The 18,585-nt window shown below is 42.2% G+C and overlaps 1 protein-coding gene across 1 annotated transcript in view; it reads left to right on the top strand.

The window, feature by feature from the left end:
* RHOT2 (ras homolog family member T2) overlaps positions 1-18,585 on the top strand; it is a 390,839-nt gene that overhangs the window by 336,296 nt on the left and 35,958 nt on the right. The window contains 1 exon segment of the mRNA XM_053694715.1: positions 12,362-12,484. Coding sequence (XP_053550690.1) covers positions 12,362-12,484 — 123 coding nt within the window.

The following is an 18,585-nucleotide window of genomic DNA, read 5'->3' as shown; positions in this document are numbered from 1 at the left end:
ATAACTGTTGATAACTCCATCATTACCCCAACTTCACATGCCCGATGTCTTGGGGGTCACACTTGACTCAGATCTTTCTTTCACTCCTCACATTCAGTCCTTGGCTAAAGCCTGCCGCTTCCACCTTAAAAACATCACTAAAATTAGACATTTCCTTACATAAGACACAACAAAGATTTTAATCCACTCTCTCATGCTTTCCCGCCTCGACTACTGCAACTCTTTCTTCTCTGGTCTCCCTAGCTGCCGCCTAGCTCTTTTACAATCCATAATGAATGCCTCTGCCAGGCTCATCTTCCTTGCACGTCACTCTTCATCTGCCGCACCTCTCTGCCAATCCCTTCACTGGCTTCCCCTTGCCTCCAGGATTAAACACAAAATTCTCACTCTGACACACCCTCAATTGCATTGCTCCCCCCCTACATCTCAGACCTTGTCTCCAGATACTCTCCCTCCCGTCCCCATCGCTCTGCTCATGATCTCCTACTCTCCTCTTCTCTTGTTACCTCCTCACATTCCCATCTACAAGATTTCTCAAGACTGGCTCCCATCTTATGGAACTCTCTGCCTCGCTCCACAAGAATGTCCCCTAGTTTTAAAAGCTTCAAGTGCTCCCTGAAGACTCTACTATTCAGGGGCGCATACAACCTACACTAACCTTCCTATCTCCACTGCTATCCCCTAAAACCCCATAGCATGTAAGCCTATGAGCCCAGCTGTTTGTAGTTCACCTCATAAGAGCTGACCACAACAGTGCAACTCTCGGCAGGACCCTCTCTCCTCATTTGATCCCTGTAATCGTTTTTTATATACCACCTATGTTCATAGCGCTGCGAAACTTGTTGGCGCTCTACAAATACCTGCTAAAAAATAACAATAAATCGCCTGAGAAGCGGACTACTATTCCCCTCGAGGATAGTTCGTCGTTTAAAGACCCCATGGATAAAAAGTTGGAAAACATGTTATGGAAGATGTTTCAACACACAGGGTTTGTTTTTCAGCCAGCAGGGGCCGTAGCAGCGGTTGCCGGAGCTGCGACATATTGGTGTGAATCCCTGTGTGAAATGGTCGTGGGGGAGACTTACATCGACGAGATACAGGATAAGATTAAGGCGCTGAAGATCGCTCATTCTTTCATCTGTGATTCCAATATGCAACTTATTCGCTATTTTAGCTCGCAGGGCTCTGTGGCTAAAGTCTTGGTCTGCGGACATGACCTCTAAGTCGAGGCTGTTGTCCCTGTCATTCCAAGGAAAGATTCCGTTCGGTCCAGGATTGGATTCGATCATATCCACAGTTACTGGAGGCAAGGGTGCTTTCCTACCGCAGGCTAAGAAGGCTAAGCCTAAAGTATCTACTTTTCGTCCCTTTCGTGCAGACAAGGCCCAGCGCCAGCAGCCCGCCGCGAAAGCAGACCAGTCCAAGGGAACTTGGAAGCCGGCTCATTCTTGGAACAAGTCTAAGCAGAGCAAGAAGCCCGCTGAGACAAAATCAGCATGAAAGGGCGGCCCCCGACCGGTCTCCGGACCAAGTAGGGGGCAGACTATCTCTCTTCTCAGAAGCCTGGTTGCAGGACATTAAGGAGCCTTGGGTTCTGGAAGTTGTCGCCCAGGGTTATAGGATAGGGTTCAGATCTCATCCGCCCTGGGGCAGATTCCTCCTGTCAAACCTGTCTTTAAGACCAGAAAAGAGAGAGGTCTTTCTAGAGTGTGTGAGGGATCTCTCCTCTCTCGGTGTTATCGTACCAGTACCCCAAGCAGAAAGGGTTCTAGGGTACTATTCAAATCTTTTTATGGTTCAAAAAAAGGAGCGCACGTTCCGCCCGATTCTAGACCTAAAGTGTTTAAACAAGTTTCTGAGTGTTCTATCGTTCAAAATTGAAGCGATCAGATCTATTCTGCCCCTAGTTCAAAAAGGACAGTTCATGACAACTATAGACTTGAAGGACGCTTACCCTCATGTGCCAATTCACAGGGACCACTTCAAGTTCCTAAGATTTTCATTTCTGGGCCAACACTTTCAGTTTGTGGCCCTCCCCTTTGGTCTGGCGACGGCCCAAAGAGCCTTCATGAAGGTTCTGGGGGCGCTACTTGCAGTGGCCAGATCCAAAGGCATTGCTGTGGCGCCCTATCTGAATGACATCCTAGTCCAGACGCAGTCGCTCAGTCTCGCAGAGGACCATTCAAGGGCTCTTCTTGTTTTGCTCCAATCTCATGGTTGGAAGATCAACTCAGGAAAGAGTTCCCTGGTTCCCAGCAACAGGGTGGAGTTCCTGGGCACGATAATAGACTCTATGTCCATGAAAATATTTCTCACAGACCATCGACACAGAAAGATTGCGTCCTCTTGTCTTGCCCTTCAGTCCTCCTCACGCCCCTCTGTGGCTCAGTGTATGGATGTGATCGTAAAACAAAAGCAAAAACAGAGGCGCCACATGTGTGAATCAATATAACCAGAAATCCAATAAAGGAGCAGAATAAGGGTACTCACAAACGAGGCGGCACTCTCTTGTGCCAGTAGGGGCGGGCTGGTTTTCAACAGCAAACCAGCTGGCTGTGTGTTGATCTCCCCCAGATGGGATGGGCTGGGAATATTTGTCTCCTGGATATCAGACAACGGCCAAGACTGCAGTGGAAGGAGGAGGAAGAGCTACAGTGCCCTTAGGTTACTGCTAACCTAAGTTACATGTCTAGCCAATAGAATTACGACCATATTAGGGGCCTGTCCTGGTATGGCAATCTCATTGGTTACTATGTTATGTTATCATGACCTAGTGTCATGTGGTCGGGAGTGTAGCAAATAGCTGATGCCGTAATTCCGACGTCAAAAAGGGATGACGCGTGATCACATGATCACTACGGCCCGAGCGTATATATCTCTATCCTATTGTGGTTACTAGGGGCGAGATGGTTACGCCCATATCTAACTGCGAAGCCAATGAGAAAACGTGAATTGTAATTAGTATCGTGCCATTGGTTGTTAATCTATTACTAATATTACGATCTAAAAACAAAAAATAAGAAATGAAAATTAGTGGATACATTACGCTAATAGTCAGAATTACACATCATGGACTCATGACAATACAGCATGGAGTACACATGTGAATAAGAATAATAATGAGTAAAGTTATTAAACATTGTGGTGACAACGATCAGAACGAACTCTGAATTTCCCTGTCAATTAGTGAAATCGTAAAAATGGGCTTAAAGTGCAGACTTCGAAACTGCAAAGTACACCAAAAATATGTGGTTTGTGTTCCGGAGTCTATGTGTTACCATTAAATGTGGTGTAATAATATAATGAGGGTATTGGTGTGAGTGAAATGACTAACTAGTGAATAGTATTAAGGGGTTAAATAATAGTGAATTAAATTTAAATAAATACCTTAAGATGGTGACATTTTCACCCGATGAAATAATGTGATATACAAATATAGTGAGGGTATTAGTGTAAATAGTATTAAGGGGCTAAATGATGGTGAACTATATTTAAATAATTACCAAAAGGTAATGACATTGTCACCCAATGAGATACAAATGTGAGGGTGTATAAAAGGGCTAATATAAATTGAAAATATGTAGTGGGATAGTGTAATCGGGCCAAATGTGTGGAGGTTAGAATACCATGTATAGAATATAATAGTCTAGATCCCTAATGCATTTAAACGTAACTATAATTAAAATTTCTCTATGGTTTGAAATATATAGTGCTTGTAGATGCAAACCAACAACAACGGGGTGTCGAAAAGTCCAGCGAACAAAATGCACATATAACCATACATATATTGGATATAGCAATGTCTCGTATGTATATATGAACAAAAATATCTACACAAATGCTGCAGAGTCTATGACCTCATTAAGGCCAGTGGGGAATAAACTATTGAATTTATAAATCCAATAGGTTTCCCTTTGTCTCAATTTGGAAAACCTATTGTACATATTACTTGGAGGGATTCTTTCCAATGGTGTTATTTTAAATGAGCATTTACCAGGAATATAGCTGTTACACATATGTCTAGAAACACTATGTTTTAACGATTTGGATTCAATGTTCCTCAGATGTTCACTCCATCTGGTCCTGACCTTTCTACAGTTCCTACCTATATACTGAATCCCACATTGGCAGGACAGTGCGTATATTATATAGTTGGAATCACAGGACAATCAATTTTTTATAGGTATTAACTCTTTTGTGTGGTTAGCTAATATGTCACTGTGACCATGTGTTATATATTTGCACATGTGACATCGTTTCTTCCCACATCTAAAGGTCCCTGTTTTGTTGAAGGTATGGTTATTATGAGTCTGATCTCTCAGTCCTGGTAAATGCTCATTTAAAATAACACCATTGGAAAGAATCCCTCCAAGTAATATGTGCAATAGGTTTTCCAAATTGAGACAAAGGGAAACCTATTGGATTTATAAATTCAATAGTTTATTCCCCACTGGCCTTAATGAGGTCATAGACTCTGCAGCATTTGTGTAGATATTTTTGTTCATATATACATACGAGACATTGCTATATCCAATATATGTATGGTTATATGTGCATTTTGTTCGCTGGACTTTTCGACACCCCATTGTTGTTGGTTTGCATCTACAAGCACTATATATTTCAAACCATAGAGAAATTTTAATTATAGTTACGTTTAAATGCATTAGGGATCTAGACTATTATATTCTATACATGGTATTCTAACCTCCACACATTTGGCCCGATTACACTATCCCACTACATATTTTCAATTTATATTAGCCCTTTTATACACCCTCACATTTGTATCTCATTGGGTGACAATGTCATTACCTTTTGGTAATTATTTAAATATAATTCACCATCATTTAGCCCCTTAATACTATTTACACTAATACCCTCACTATATTTGTATATCACATTATTTCATCGGGTGAAAATGTCACCATCTTAAGGTATTTATTTAAATTTAATTCACTATTATTTAACCCCTTAATACTATTCACTAGTTAGTCATTTCACTCACACCAATACCCTCATTATATTATTACACCACATTTAATGGTAACACATAGACTCCGGAACACAAACCACATATTTTTGGTGTACTTTGCAGTTTCGAAGTCTGCACTTTAAGCCCATTTTTACGATTTCACTAATTGACAGGGAAATTCAGAGTTCGTTCTGATCGTTGTCACCACAATGTTTAATAACTTTACTCATTATTATTCTTATTCACATGTGTACTCCATGCTGTATTGTCATGAGTCCATGATGTGTAATTCTGACTATTAGCGTAATGTATCCACTAATTTTCATTTCTTATTTTTTGTTTTTAGATCGTAATATTAGTAATAGATTAACAACCAATGGCACGATACTAATTACAATTCACGTTTTCTCATTGGCTTCGCAGTTAGATATGGGCGTAACCATCTCGCCCCTAGTAACCACAATAGGATAGAGATATATACGCTCGGGCCGTAGTGATCATGTGATCACGCGTCATCCCTTTTTGACGTCGGAATTACGGCATCAGCTATTTGCTACACTCCCGACCACATGACACTAGGTCATGATAACATAACATGCAGTATATAGCGTAACCAATGAGATTGCCATACCAGGACAGGCCCCTAATATGGTCGTAATTCTATTGGCTAGACATGTAACATATGTTAGATTTCCTACTACGATAATAATACACATAGGGTACGATCGAGACTGCCAATTATCGATCCAATTGCTCATTTACATATTATCTTTAGAGACACATAGGTAAATAAAGTTCTAGAAATTAAAACTAAGTTGTGATATATAATTCGAACTAATTGAACAGTACATCACCACAACAATGGAGAGTGTTGGGAAAAGAAGGACATGATAGGTCAATCTGTGTAAAGGAAGGGGAGGGTTTATTTGAACATTAGGTTACTGAGCCCTATATAAAGGGCATTCATGTATACAATGAACATACAAGCCTGAGGAAACGGGGTGTCCCCCGAGAAACGCGTCGCTATATTGTATGGTCTATGGGGAGATAGGTTGTCATCACCCAGCTGTAATTTGTTATACCGTTTGGTATTTTTATTTTGTATAATAAAATACTGATTTTATACTTTTACATAAGTCTGGTGTTGGTGTTACTATCCTCATAGCAGTAACCTAAGGGCACTGTAGCTCTTTCTCCTCCTTCCACTGCAGTCTTGGCCGTTGTCTGATATCCAGGAGACAAATATTCCCAGCCCATCTGGGGGAGATCAACACACAGCCAGCTGGTTTGCTGTTGAAAACCAGCCCGCCCCTACTGGCACAAGAGAGTGCCGCCTCGTTTGTGAGTACCCTTATTCTGCTCCTTTATTGGATTTCTGGTTATATTGATTCACACAAGTGGCGCCTCTGTTTTTGTTTTTGTTTTACATCATAGAATACATCATCCAGTTGGGTGAAGACAGAGAGCAGCCTGTTCAAGTACTGATGGACATTTGAAGAAACTCGCTGGACTTTCCAGATCTGGTTGCATATACCATTGATTTGTATACATTTTACATTTTACTTGTCTCATATCTAACGTACTGTGTGGGTACACTGGTGCATAATATTGTTATTTGTTTCATTTCTAGCTGATATTCCTCCATATTCCACGCACTAGCACATACTCTTAAATATCTGCACCTTTTTATACAATCCTCGCAAGAGTCAAGCGCCTCCTATAGAAGCCCAGTGATAGCAATATCACGGTGACTTCTGCACAGTATGGATGTGATCGGACTCATGGTTTCCAGCATAGATCTCATTCCAGGTTCCATCTCAGACCGCTTCAACTCTGCATGTTGAGACAGTGGAACGGCGATCATTCAGATCTATCACAGCAGATATCCATGGATGCTCGGACTCGGATCTCCCTCTCTTGGTGGATTCGTCCGGAGCAATTGTCCATGGGGACATCCTTCTTGAGACTGTCCTGGGACATTGTGACCACGGACGCAAGTCTGGCAGGATAGGGAGCCGTTTGGGGTGCAAGAATGGCACAAGGAAAATGGACTCGGGAGGAGTCTCTCCTTCTGATAAATATTCTGGAACTCCGAGCAATCTACAATGCTCTGAAGTCATGGCCTCCTCTGGGGTCGTTCAGCTTCATCAGATTCCAGACCGACAACATTACCTCGGTGGCTTAAATCAACCATCAGGGGGGTTCGAGGAGCTCCCTAGCAATAAGGGAGGTGTTTCGGATCTTGGAGTGGGCGGAGTCCCACAGCTGCTCGCTCTCAGCGATTCACATTCCAGGTGTGGACAACTGATAAGCGGACTTTCTCAGCAGGCAATCCTTCCATCCGGGGGAATGGTCTCTTCACCCCGAAGTGTTTGCGGAGATTTGTCTCAGATGGGGAACGCCGTAGATAGATCTCATGGCGTCCAGACTTAATTCCAAGCTAACCCGATACGGGTCAAGGTCCAGGGATCCCCGGGCAGAGCTGATAGATGGCTTAGCGGTACCTTGGGGGTTTAGCCTAGCTTACATTTTCCCACCATTACTACTTCTACCTCGTGTAGTGGCACGCATCAAACAGGAGCGAGCTTCAGCCATTCTGATTGCTCCATTGTGGCCGCCAGAGGATGTGGTTTGCGGATCTGGTGGGGATGTCATCCTCTCCGCCGTGGTGATTACCTTGTCGCAGGGATCTGCTGGAACAGGGCCCTTTTCAACATCAAAATCTCAATTCTCTGAGGCTGACTGGCTGGAGATTGAACGCCTAGTCTTGGCCAAGAGAGGCTTTTCTGAAAGTATGATTGATACTCTAGTTCAGGCAAGGAAGCCAGTCACTCGTCGCATCTACCATAAGGTGTGGAGCACTTACTTGTCCTGGTGTGAGAAGCAGGGATATCCTTGGCACAAGGTGAAGGTATTCAGGATTCTGTCCTTTCTCCAAGACAGTTTGGAGAAGTGTCTTGCCGCAAGTTCCTTAAAGGGACAGATTTCGGCATTATCTATCTTGTTGCATAAGAGACTCACTGAGCTCTCTGACATTCAATCTTTTGTTCAGGCTCTGTCTAGAATCAGGCCTGTCTTTAGACAGTCTGCTCCTCCTTGGAGCTTAAAGGGACAGTAAACACAAGATTTTTTGTTGTTTAAAAAGAAAGATAATCCCTTTATTACCCATTCCCCAATTTTGCATAACCGACACAGTTATATAAACACACTTTTTACCTTTGTGATTACCTTGTATCTATGGCTCTGCAAACTGCCCCCTTATTTCAGTTCTTTTGACAGACTTGCATTTTTAGCCAATCAGTGCTTGCTCCTAGGAGCTTCACGTGCCTGAACTCAATGTTATCTATATGAAACACATGAACTAACGCCCTCTAGTGGTGAAAACTGTCTAAATGCTTTCAGATTAGAGGTGGCCTTTAAGGTCTAAGAAATTAGCATATAAACCTCCTAAGTTTAGCTTTCAACTAAGAATACCAAGAGAACAAAGAAAAATTGGTAATAAAAGTAAATTGAAAAATTGTTTAAAATTACATGCCCTATTTAAATCATGAAAGTTTTTGTTTGACTTGACTGTCCCTTTAAACTTGGTCCTTAAGATATTCCAGAAGGTTCCGTTTGAGCCTATGCATTCCATTGACATTAAGATTCTGTCCTGGAAGGTTCTCTTCCTGTTGGCTATTGTATCGGCACGCAGAGTATCTGAACTGGCTGCCTTACAATGTGAGCCTCCTTACCTGGTTTTTCATGCGGATAAGGCGGTTAGCTTCGCACTGGTTTGGGGTTTCTTCCCAAGGTGTCTAGCCGTTACATCAATCAGGAAATAGTTGTTCCGTCTTTGTGTCCTAACCCTTCTTCTAAGGAGAGGTTACTTCATAACCTGGATGTGGTTCGTGCCTTAAAGTTCTATATTCAGGCTACGAAGGATTTCAGATAGTCTACATCTCTTTTTGTGGTGTATTCAGGGAAGCACAAGGGGCAGAGGGCCTCTTCTACTTCTTTGTCCTTTTGGTTGAGGAGCTTTATTCGCTTGGCCTATTAGACAGCGGGACATAAGCCTCCTCAGAGGATCACGGCTCATTCAACTAAAGCTGTGGCTTCGTCTTGGGCCTTCAAGAATGAGGCCTCTATGGAGCAAATTTGTAAGGCGGCTACCTAGTCCTCCTTACACACTTTTACAAAGTTTTACAAATTTGACGTTTTAGCTTCCGCGGAAGCTGTTTTTTGGAGAAAGGTTTTGCAGGCTGGGGTGCCCTCAGATTAGGGTCCGCCTTTTACCCTCCTGGTTTCATTCAGTGTCCTCTAGAGCTTGGGTATATGTTTCCCAACAGTAATGAATGAAGCCGTGGACTCTACTCCCCTTTAGATGGAAAACATAAATTCTGCTTACCTGATATCTCCGATGGGCGGACCTAAATTTAATTTATCTTCTGGCACCATTTATACCCTGATATTTCTCCTACTGTTCCTTGTTCCCTCGGCAGAATGACTGGAGGGATGAGGGAAGTGGGGGAGGTATTTAAAGGGACATTATACACTCCTTTTTCCTTTGCATAAATGTTTTGTAGATGATCTATTTATATAGCCCATAAAGTTTTTTTTTTAAATAAATGTATAGTTTTGCTTATTTTTAAATAACATTGCTCTGATTTTAAGACTCCTAACCAAGCCCCAAAGTTTTATGTGAATACGGTCAGCTACCTTCTCCAGCTTGCTGCTGTTTGTATAAAGGGTCTTTTCATATGCAAAAGAAGGGGGAGGGGGGGTGTCTTATTTGCCACTTGCAGTGGGCTTTCCAGCTACCTTTTCAACAGAGCCAAACTGACAGCTTCTAAGTAAGTTTTTAAATAGTTTTATACTGGATTTTTATAACAGTATCTGTGCATCTTATTCTTTATAGTAGTGTCTATTACATGCAGTTATATGAAAATGAGTGTATACTGTCCCTTTAAGCCTTTGTCTGGGGTGTCTTTGCCTTCTCCTGTTGGCCAGGTACTTCATTCCCAACAGTAATGAATGAAGCTGTGGACTCTCCTCCCCTTTAGATGGAAAGCCCTTCTCCAGTTCATCCTGGAGAACAGAATAAGTAGGTCCTCCACACCCTATGACAGATGCCCCACGATGGAAATGAAATTATAAGGTAAGCATAATATATGTTTTTCTGCAAGTCCCCAGATTTCGCCCCTGTCTGTGTTACTGCACAGGAGATTTGTTGAGCTTCCTGATGTGCAGTCACTTGTTAAGGCTCTGCTAGGTTCAGACCTGTGTTTAGATCTATTGCTCCTCCTTGGAGTTTAAATCTTGTTCTTTGGGTTTTGCACGGGCTACATTGGAGCCTATACATTAAGTGGACATTAAATTATGTTTTGAAAGGTTCCTTTTCTACTGGCTATTGCTTCTGCAAGCAGAATATCTATGATTACTGCATTGCAATGCGACCCTCCTTATTTGGCTTTTCATGCTGATAAGGCTGTTCTACGAACCTAGTTAGGTTTTCTTCCAATGTCCTACTTTTTTCTTCGTTGAAGGAACAATTTCAATGTAATTCTAGATGTGGTTTGTGCCTTTAAGTTCTATCTTCAGGCCACGAAGGAATTTAGACAAACTTCTTTCTCTGTTTGTTCTCTTCCCGGGAAGTGTGAGGGTCTGAGGGCCTCTTCGACTTCCTTATATTTTTGGCTGATGAGTGTCCTCCATTTCGCATTAAGACAGCAGGATATAAGCCTCCTCTGAGGATTACGGCTCATTCAACTAGAGATGTGGCCTCTTTTGTGCCTTTAAGAACAAGGCTCTATGGAGCAGATTTGTAATGCGGCTACCTGGTCCTCCTTACATTTATACAAAGTTTTACAAATTTGCCGTTTTTGCTTCGGCAGAAGCAGTTTTGGAGAGAGAGGTTTTGCAGGCTGTGGTGCCCTCAGGATAGGGTCCGCCTCCTTTTTTACCCGTTTTTTTTCATTCAGTGTCCTCTAGAGCTTGGTTATTTGTTCCCACAAGTAATGAATGAAGCAGTGAACTCTCCTCCCCTTTAAATGGAAAACATAAATTATCCTTACCTGATAATTTCCATAGTGAAGAGGAGAGTCCACTGCTCCCGCCCGTTTCTCCGGGGGGTGGACCTAAATTTAATATTATTCTGGCACAATTTATATCCTGATATTTCTTCTACTCTTCCTTGCTCCCTTGGCAGAATGATTGGGGGATGAGGGGAGTGCAGGAGGTATTTAAGCCTTTGGCTGAGGTGTCTTTGCCTCCTCCTGGTGGCCAGGTTCTGTATTTCCCACAAGTAATGACTGAAGCAGTGGACTCTCCTCCCCACGATGGAAATGAAATTATCAGGTAAGCATAATTTATGTTTTTGTGTAATTAAATTGTGTAATTATAGAGAAATTAACATATGAGGTCTGCTCTCACTTGATGTTCAGCCCATTTCATTGGGTTGTGGTTTCAATTAGCAGAGGCATTTAATTCATATACAAAATATTAACTTAAATAAGCAATTTCCCATACAGCGCTGCGGAATCTGTTGGCGCTCTACAAATAACCGATAATAATAATACACTTAAAGTGAAGGTCAACTTCACGCAACAGCCCCACGGCATTGGATAGACTTTGCAAAATGAGGGTGACTTTAATTCATCAAATTTGTTATTTCAGTACTTTTAAAAAATGTTACCTTTTTGAGCGCTCCATCGATAAGCGCAGCTCTCCCGCCCGGCATTTTGTCAAAAAAGGGGGCGTTCATCCCCTTTGCATAAACGTCACGGCCCGGGGGGAAACAAGGATTCATTCTTTAAGAATCTTCATCTGTCAATCAATTTGACAAAATGCCGGCCGGAGAGCTCCGCTTATCGTCAGAGCGCTCAAAAGGTAAAAATTAAAAAAATAATGAAATATAACAAATTTGATGAATTAAACCCATGCTTATTGTGTAAAGTCTATCCAATGCCGTGGGGCAGTTGGGTGAAGTTGACCTTCACATTAAAGCTCTTCAGTTAGCATAACAAGTCCTTGTAAACACATTAAGGGGAAATTAATTTTATAGTGTACTGTCCCTTTAAATACAAAACAGATAAATATGCACCATGCATCCTCATGCTCAGAAAGGCAGCATTGGTGAATATTTGCCAGCGATAAGGCAAACTGAATCATTGCTGGCACAGTATGTGCTTTCTGAGCTGGAGCAGTGTGTGAAAGTTCAAGACATACACACATATGCTTACATGCACATTAACATCAATCACTGCCAGAGTCATACATTTTACTAGAAGCATTTTTATACATTTATATTGCAACAATTCTATTTAAAACTGAAAAGCTTTCATGGCTATTCAAATTTTGAGATTTTGTCCCTTTTAATATGAGTACTCTCGGATTATGTTTCTTCTACAGCTGTTTGAGGTTGATGTGGATACGGAATTCCTAAAGGCATCAGATGCTGGCTGTGATGTGGCCTGTTTAATGTATGACGTGAGCGATCCCAAATCCTTTAATTACTGCGCTAGCATCTACAAGGTGAGTAAACCTCTTGCAGACTAGTCTTTGTTAGCAGTTTTTATTCTGGTTTTGTCTTCTCTAGGACATTCAATTCCTTTAAGGGACACTGAACCCAATTTTTTTTAATGATTCAGATAGAGCATGGTTTTTTAAGCAACTTTCTAATTTATTCCTATTATAAATATGTCTTCGTTCTCTTGCTATCTTTATTTAAAAAGCAGGAATGTGATGCATAGGAGCCGGCCCATTTTTGGTTGAGAACCTGGGTTATGCTTGCTTATTGGTGGGTAGATGTAAGCCTCCAATAAGCAAGCGCTATCCATGGTGCTGAACCTAAAATGGGCTGACTGCTAAGATTTACATTACTGCTTTTAAAATAAAGATAGCAAGAAAACGAAGAAAAATTGATAATAGGAGTAAATTAGAAAGTTGCTTAAAATTGCATGCTCTATCTGAATCATTAAAGAAAAAAATTTGGGTTCAGTGTCCCTTTAATGTATAAGTGTACTATTGAAAATGAAACAGAAGTCCAAATTATACTTCAATGATTCAGACCGAGCATGCAATTTTAAACCTCTTTCTCTTGTTAAGTGTATCCAGTCCACGGATCATCCATTACTTATGGGATATTAACTCCTCCCCAACAGGAAGTGCAAGAGGATTCACCCAGCAGAGCTGCTATATAGCTCCTCCCCTAACTGCCATTACCAGTCATTCTCTTGCACCCAACGAATAGATAGGATGTGTGAGAGGACTGTGGTGATTATACTTAGTTTCATACCTTCAATCAAAAGTTTGTTATTTTATAATAGCACCGGAGTGTGTTATTCCTTCTCTGGTAGAATTTGAAGAAGAATCTACCTGAGTTTTTCTATGATTTTAGCCGGAGTAGTTAAGATCATATTGCTGTTTCTCGGCCATCTGAGGAGAGGTAAACTTCAGATCAGGGGACAGCGGGCAGATTAATCTGCAAAGAGGTATGTAGCAGCTTATTATTTTCTGACAATGGAATTGATGAGAAAATTCTGCCATACCGATATAATGTAAACTCAGCCTTAAATGCAGTAGCAGCAACTGGTATCAGGCTGTCATGTATGTATATTTTACACTTCAGTATTCTGGGGAATGGCACTTCACTGGAATTATACTGTATGCATAAAACTTTAGCCTAATTTGCAGGGACTAGCAACAGGATTTTTAATAACACTCAATTTATTAATGTTAAACGTTTTTTGCTGGCATGTAAAATGGTTTAATTTTCTGAGGTACTGGGTGAAAAAATGTTTTGGGCACTATTTTTTTCCACTTGGCAGTCGTTTTATTTAATTTATGACAGTTTACTGATCTCTCTCACTGTTATGTGTGAGGGGGAGGGGCCTTTTTTTGGCGCTTTTGCTACACATCAAAAAATTCAGTCAGAAGTTTATTGTCTTCCCTGCATGATCCGGTTCATCTCTACAGAACTCAGGGGTCTTCAAAACTTGTTTTGAGGGAGGTAATCACTCACAGCAGAGCTGTGAGATTGTAGTTGACTGTGATAAAAAAACGTTTATTTCTGTATTTTTTTTCTGCTATCAGGGTTAGTTATCCTTTGCTAATGGGAGCAATCCTTTGCTAAAATTGTGTTTTTTACAAAGATTTGATGCTACTTTAAATAAAAGTCAATCTGTACAAATTGAACATATTTCACCAAACAACGAGGGGAGAGTTATGCCGACTAACTCGCCTCACGTGTCAGTACCTGCATCTCCCGCTCGGGAGGTGCGTGATATTGTAGCGCCGAGTACATCTGGGCGGCCATTACAAATCACATTACAGGATATGGCTACTGTTATGACTGAAGTTTTGGCTAAATTACCAGAACTAAGAGGTAAGCGTGATCACTCTGGGGTGAGAACAGAGTGCGCTGATAATATTAGGGCCATGTCAGACACTGCGTCACAATTTGCAGAACATGAGGACGGAGAGCTTCATTCTGCGGGTGACGGTTCTGATCCAAACAAACTGGATTCAGATATTTCTACTTTAGCTAAGCGTACCACTATCCCGGTGGAGGATAGCTGTGCCTTTTCAGATCCAATGGATAAAAAGTTAGAGGGTTACCTTAAGAAAATGTTTGTTCAACAAGGTTTTATATTGCAACCTCTTGCATGCATTGCGCCTGTCACGGTTGCAGTAGCATTTTGGTTTGAGTCTCTGGAAGAGACACTTGAATCAGCTCCATTAGATGAGATTACACACAAGCTTAAAGCTCTTAAGTTAGCTAACTCATTTATTTCAGATGCCGTAGTACATTTAACTAAACTTACGGCTAAGATTCGCCATTCAGGCACGCAGAGCACTGTGGCTAAAATCCTGGTCAGCTGACGTTACTTCTAAATCTAAATTGCTTAATATACCTTTCAAAGGGCAGACCTTATTCGGGCCCAGGTTGAAAGAAATTATCGCTGACATTACAGGAGGTAAAGGCCATGCCCTGCCTCAAGACAGAGCCAAACCTAAGGCTAGACAGTCTAATTTTCGTTCCTTTCGTAATTTCAAAGCAGGAGCAGCATCAACTTCCTCTGCACCAAAACAGGAAGGAGCTGTTGCTCGCTACAGACAAGGCTGGAGACCTAACCAGTCCTGGAACAAGGGCAAGCAGGCCAGGAAACCTGCTGCTGCCCCTAAGACAGCATGAATCGAGGGCCCCCGATCCGGGAACGGATCTAGTGCGGGGCAGACTTTCTCTCTTCGCCCAGGCTTGGGCAAGAGATGTCCAGGATCCCTGGGCGTTAGAGATCATATCTCAGGGATACCTTCTAGACTTCAAATTCTCTCCCCCAAGAGGGAGATTTCATCTGTCAAGGTTGTCAACAAACCAAATAAAGAAAGAGGCGTTTCTACGCTGCGTACAAGATCTTTTATTAATGGGAGTGATCCATCCGGTTCCGCGGTCGGAACAAGGACAACGGTTTTACTCAAATCTGTTTGTGGTTCCCAAAAAAGAGGGAACTTTCAGGCCAATCTTGGATTTAAAGATCCTAAACAAATTCCTAAGAGTTCCATCGTTCAAAATGGAAACTATTCGGACAATTTTACCCATGATCCAAAAGGGTCAGTACATGACCACAGTGGATTTAAAGGATGCTTACCTTCACATACCGATTCACAAAGATCATTACCGGTATCTAAGGTTTGCCTTTCTAGACAGGCATTACCAGTTTGTAGCTCTTCCATTCGGATTGGCTACGGCTCCGAGAATCTTCACAAAGGTTCTGGGTGCTCTTCTGGCGGTACTAAGACCGCGAGGAATTGCGGTAGCTCCGTACCTAGACGACATTCTGATACAAGCTTCAAGCTTTCAAACTGCCAAGTCTCATACAGAGTTAGTACTGGCATTTCTAAGGTCGCATGGATGGAAGGTGAACGAAAAGAAGAGTTCTCTCTTTCCACTCACAAGAGTTCCATTCTTGGGGACTCTTATAGATTCTGTAGAAATGAAGATTTACCTGACAGAAGACAGGTTAACAAAGCTTCAAAATGCATGCCGTGTCCTTCATTCCATTCAACACCCGTCAGTAGCTCAATGCATGGAGGTGATCGGCTTAATGGTAGCAGCAATGGACATAGTACCCTTTGCACGCCTACATCTCAGACCGCTGCAATTGTGCATGCTAAGTCAGTGGAATGGGGATTACTCAGACTTGTCCCCTACTCTGAATCTGGATCAAGAGACCAGAAATTCTCTTCTATGGTGGCTTTCTCGGCCACATCTGTCCAGGGGGATGCCATTCAGCAGGCCGGACTGGACAATTGTAACAACAGACGCCAGCCTACTAGGTTGGGGCGCTGTCTGGAATTCTCTGAAGGCTCAGGGACAATGGAATCAGGAGGAGAGTCTCCTACCAATAAACATTCTGGAATTGAGAGCAGTTCTCAATGCCCTTCTGGCTTGGCCCCAGTTAACAACTCGGGGGTTCATCAGGTTTCAGTCGGACAACATCACGACTGTAGCTTACATCAACCATCAGGGAGGGACAAGAAGCTCCCTAGCAATGATGGAAGTATCAAAGATAATTCGCTGGGCAGAGTCTCACTCTTGCCACCTGTCAGCAATCCACATCCCGGGAGTGGAGAACTGGGAGGCGGATTTCTTAAGTCGTCAGACTTTTCATCCGGGGGAGTGGGAACTTCATCCGGAGGTCTTTGCCCAAATACTTCGATGTTGGGGCAAACCAGAGATAGATCTCATGGCGTCTCGACAGAACGCCAAGCTTCCTCGTTACGGGTCCAGATCCAGGGATCCGGGAGCGGTTCTGATAGATGCTTTGACAGCACCTTGGACCTTCGGGATGGCTTATGTGTTTCCACCCTTCCCGATGCTTCCTCGATTGATTGCCAGAATCAAACAGGAGAGAGCATCAGTGATTCTAATAGCGCCTGCATGGCCACGCAGGACTTGGTATGCAGATCTAGTGGACATGTCATCCTGTCCACCTTGGTCGCTACCTCTGAAACAGGACCTTCTGATCCAGGGTCCCTTCAAACATCAAAATCTAATTTCTCTGAAGCTGACTGCTTGGAAATTGAACGCTTGATTTTATCAAAACGTGGTTTTTCTGAGTCAGTTATTGATACCTTAATACAGGCTAGGAAGCCTGTTACCAGAAAGATTTACCATAAGATATGGCGCAAATACTTATATTGGTGCGAATCCAAGAGTTACTCATGGAGTAAGGTTAGGATTCCGAGGATATTGTCTTTTCTTCATTTCATTGATATCAAGTTGTTATCTTGGAAAGTTCTGTTTTTAATGGCGATTTCCTCGGCTCGAAGAGTCTCTGAGTTATCTGCCTTACATTGTGATTCTCCTTATCTGATTTTTCATTCAGACAAGGTAGTTCTGCGTACTAAACCTGGGTTCCTACCTAAGGTGGTCACTAACAGGAATATCAATCAAGAGATTGTGGTTCCATCTTTGTGTCCTAATCCTTCTTCGAAAAAGGAACGTCTGCTACACAATCTAGATGTAGTCCGTGCCCTGAAATTTTATCTACAGGCAACTAAGGATTTTCGACAAACGTCTTCCCTGTTTGTCGTTTATTCTTGTCAGAGGAGAGGTCAAAAAGCTTCGGCTACCTCTCTCTCCTTTTGGCTTCGTAGCATAATACGGTTAGCCTATGAGACTGCTGGACAGCAGCCTCCTGAAAGAATTACAGCACATTCTACTAGAGCTGTGGCTTCCACTTGGGCCTTTAAGAATGAGGCTTCTGTTGAACAGATTTGCAAGGCTGCAACTTGGTCTTCTCTTCATACTTTTTCCAAATTTTACAAATTTGACACTTTTGCTTCTTCGGAGGCTGTTTTTGGGAGAAAGGTTCTTCAGGCAGTGGTTCCTTCCGTATAAAGAGCCTGCCTGTCCCTCCCGTCATCCGTGTACTTTAGCTTTGGTATTGGTATCCCATAAGTAATGGATGATCCGTGGACTGGATACACTTAACATGAGAAAACATAATTTATGCTTACCTGATAAATTTATTTCTCTTGTAGTGTATCCAGTCCACGGCCCGCCCTGTCACTTTAAGGCAGGTAATTTTTCCATTAAACTACAGTCACCACTGCACCCTATGGTTTTCCTTTCTCTGCATGTTTTCGGTCGAATGACTGGTAATGGCAGTTAGGGGAGGAGCTATATAGCAGCTCTGCTGGGTGAATCCTCTTGCACTTCCAGTTGGGGAGGAGTTAATATCCCATAAGTAATGGATGATCCGTGGACTGGATACACTACAAGAGAAATAAATTTATCAGGTAAGCATAAATTATGTTTTCCATTTTACTTTTATTAGCTAACTGACTGTATGGTACCCTTTGTTGAAAAGCATACGTAGGTAGGCTGAGGAGCAGTAATGCACTACTGGGAGGTAGATAGCGATTAGAGGCTGCACGCACACACATATACAGTATATATATATATATATATATATATACCTCTTGTCATTAGCTCACCTGATGTGTTCAGCCATCTCCGATTAGTGCATTGCATGCTACAAAGGATACCAAGAGAACAAAGCAATTCATTTGGATAGCAAATTTGGTAGTATAAGTAAATTGGCAAGTTTATTATTATTTTTAAATTG

Source organism: Bombina bombina, chromosome 11 (genome assembly GCF_027579735.1).
Source record: "Bombina bombina isolate aBomBom1 chromosome 11, aBomBom1.pri, whole genome shotgun sequence".
Classification (NCBI taxonomy): domain Eukaryota; kingdom Metazoa; phylum Chordata; class Amphibia; order Anura; family Bombinatoridae; genus Bombina; species Bombina bombina.
The sequence above is the reverse complement of the archived record's forward strand: the minus strand, read 5'-3'. Positions and strand labels throughout refer to the sequence as shown.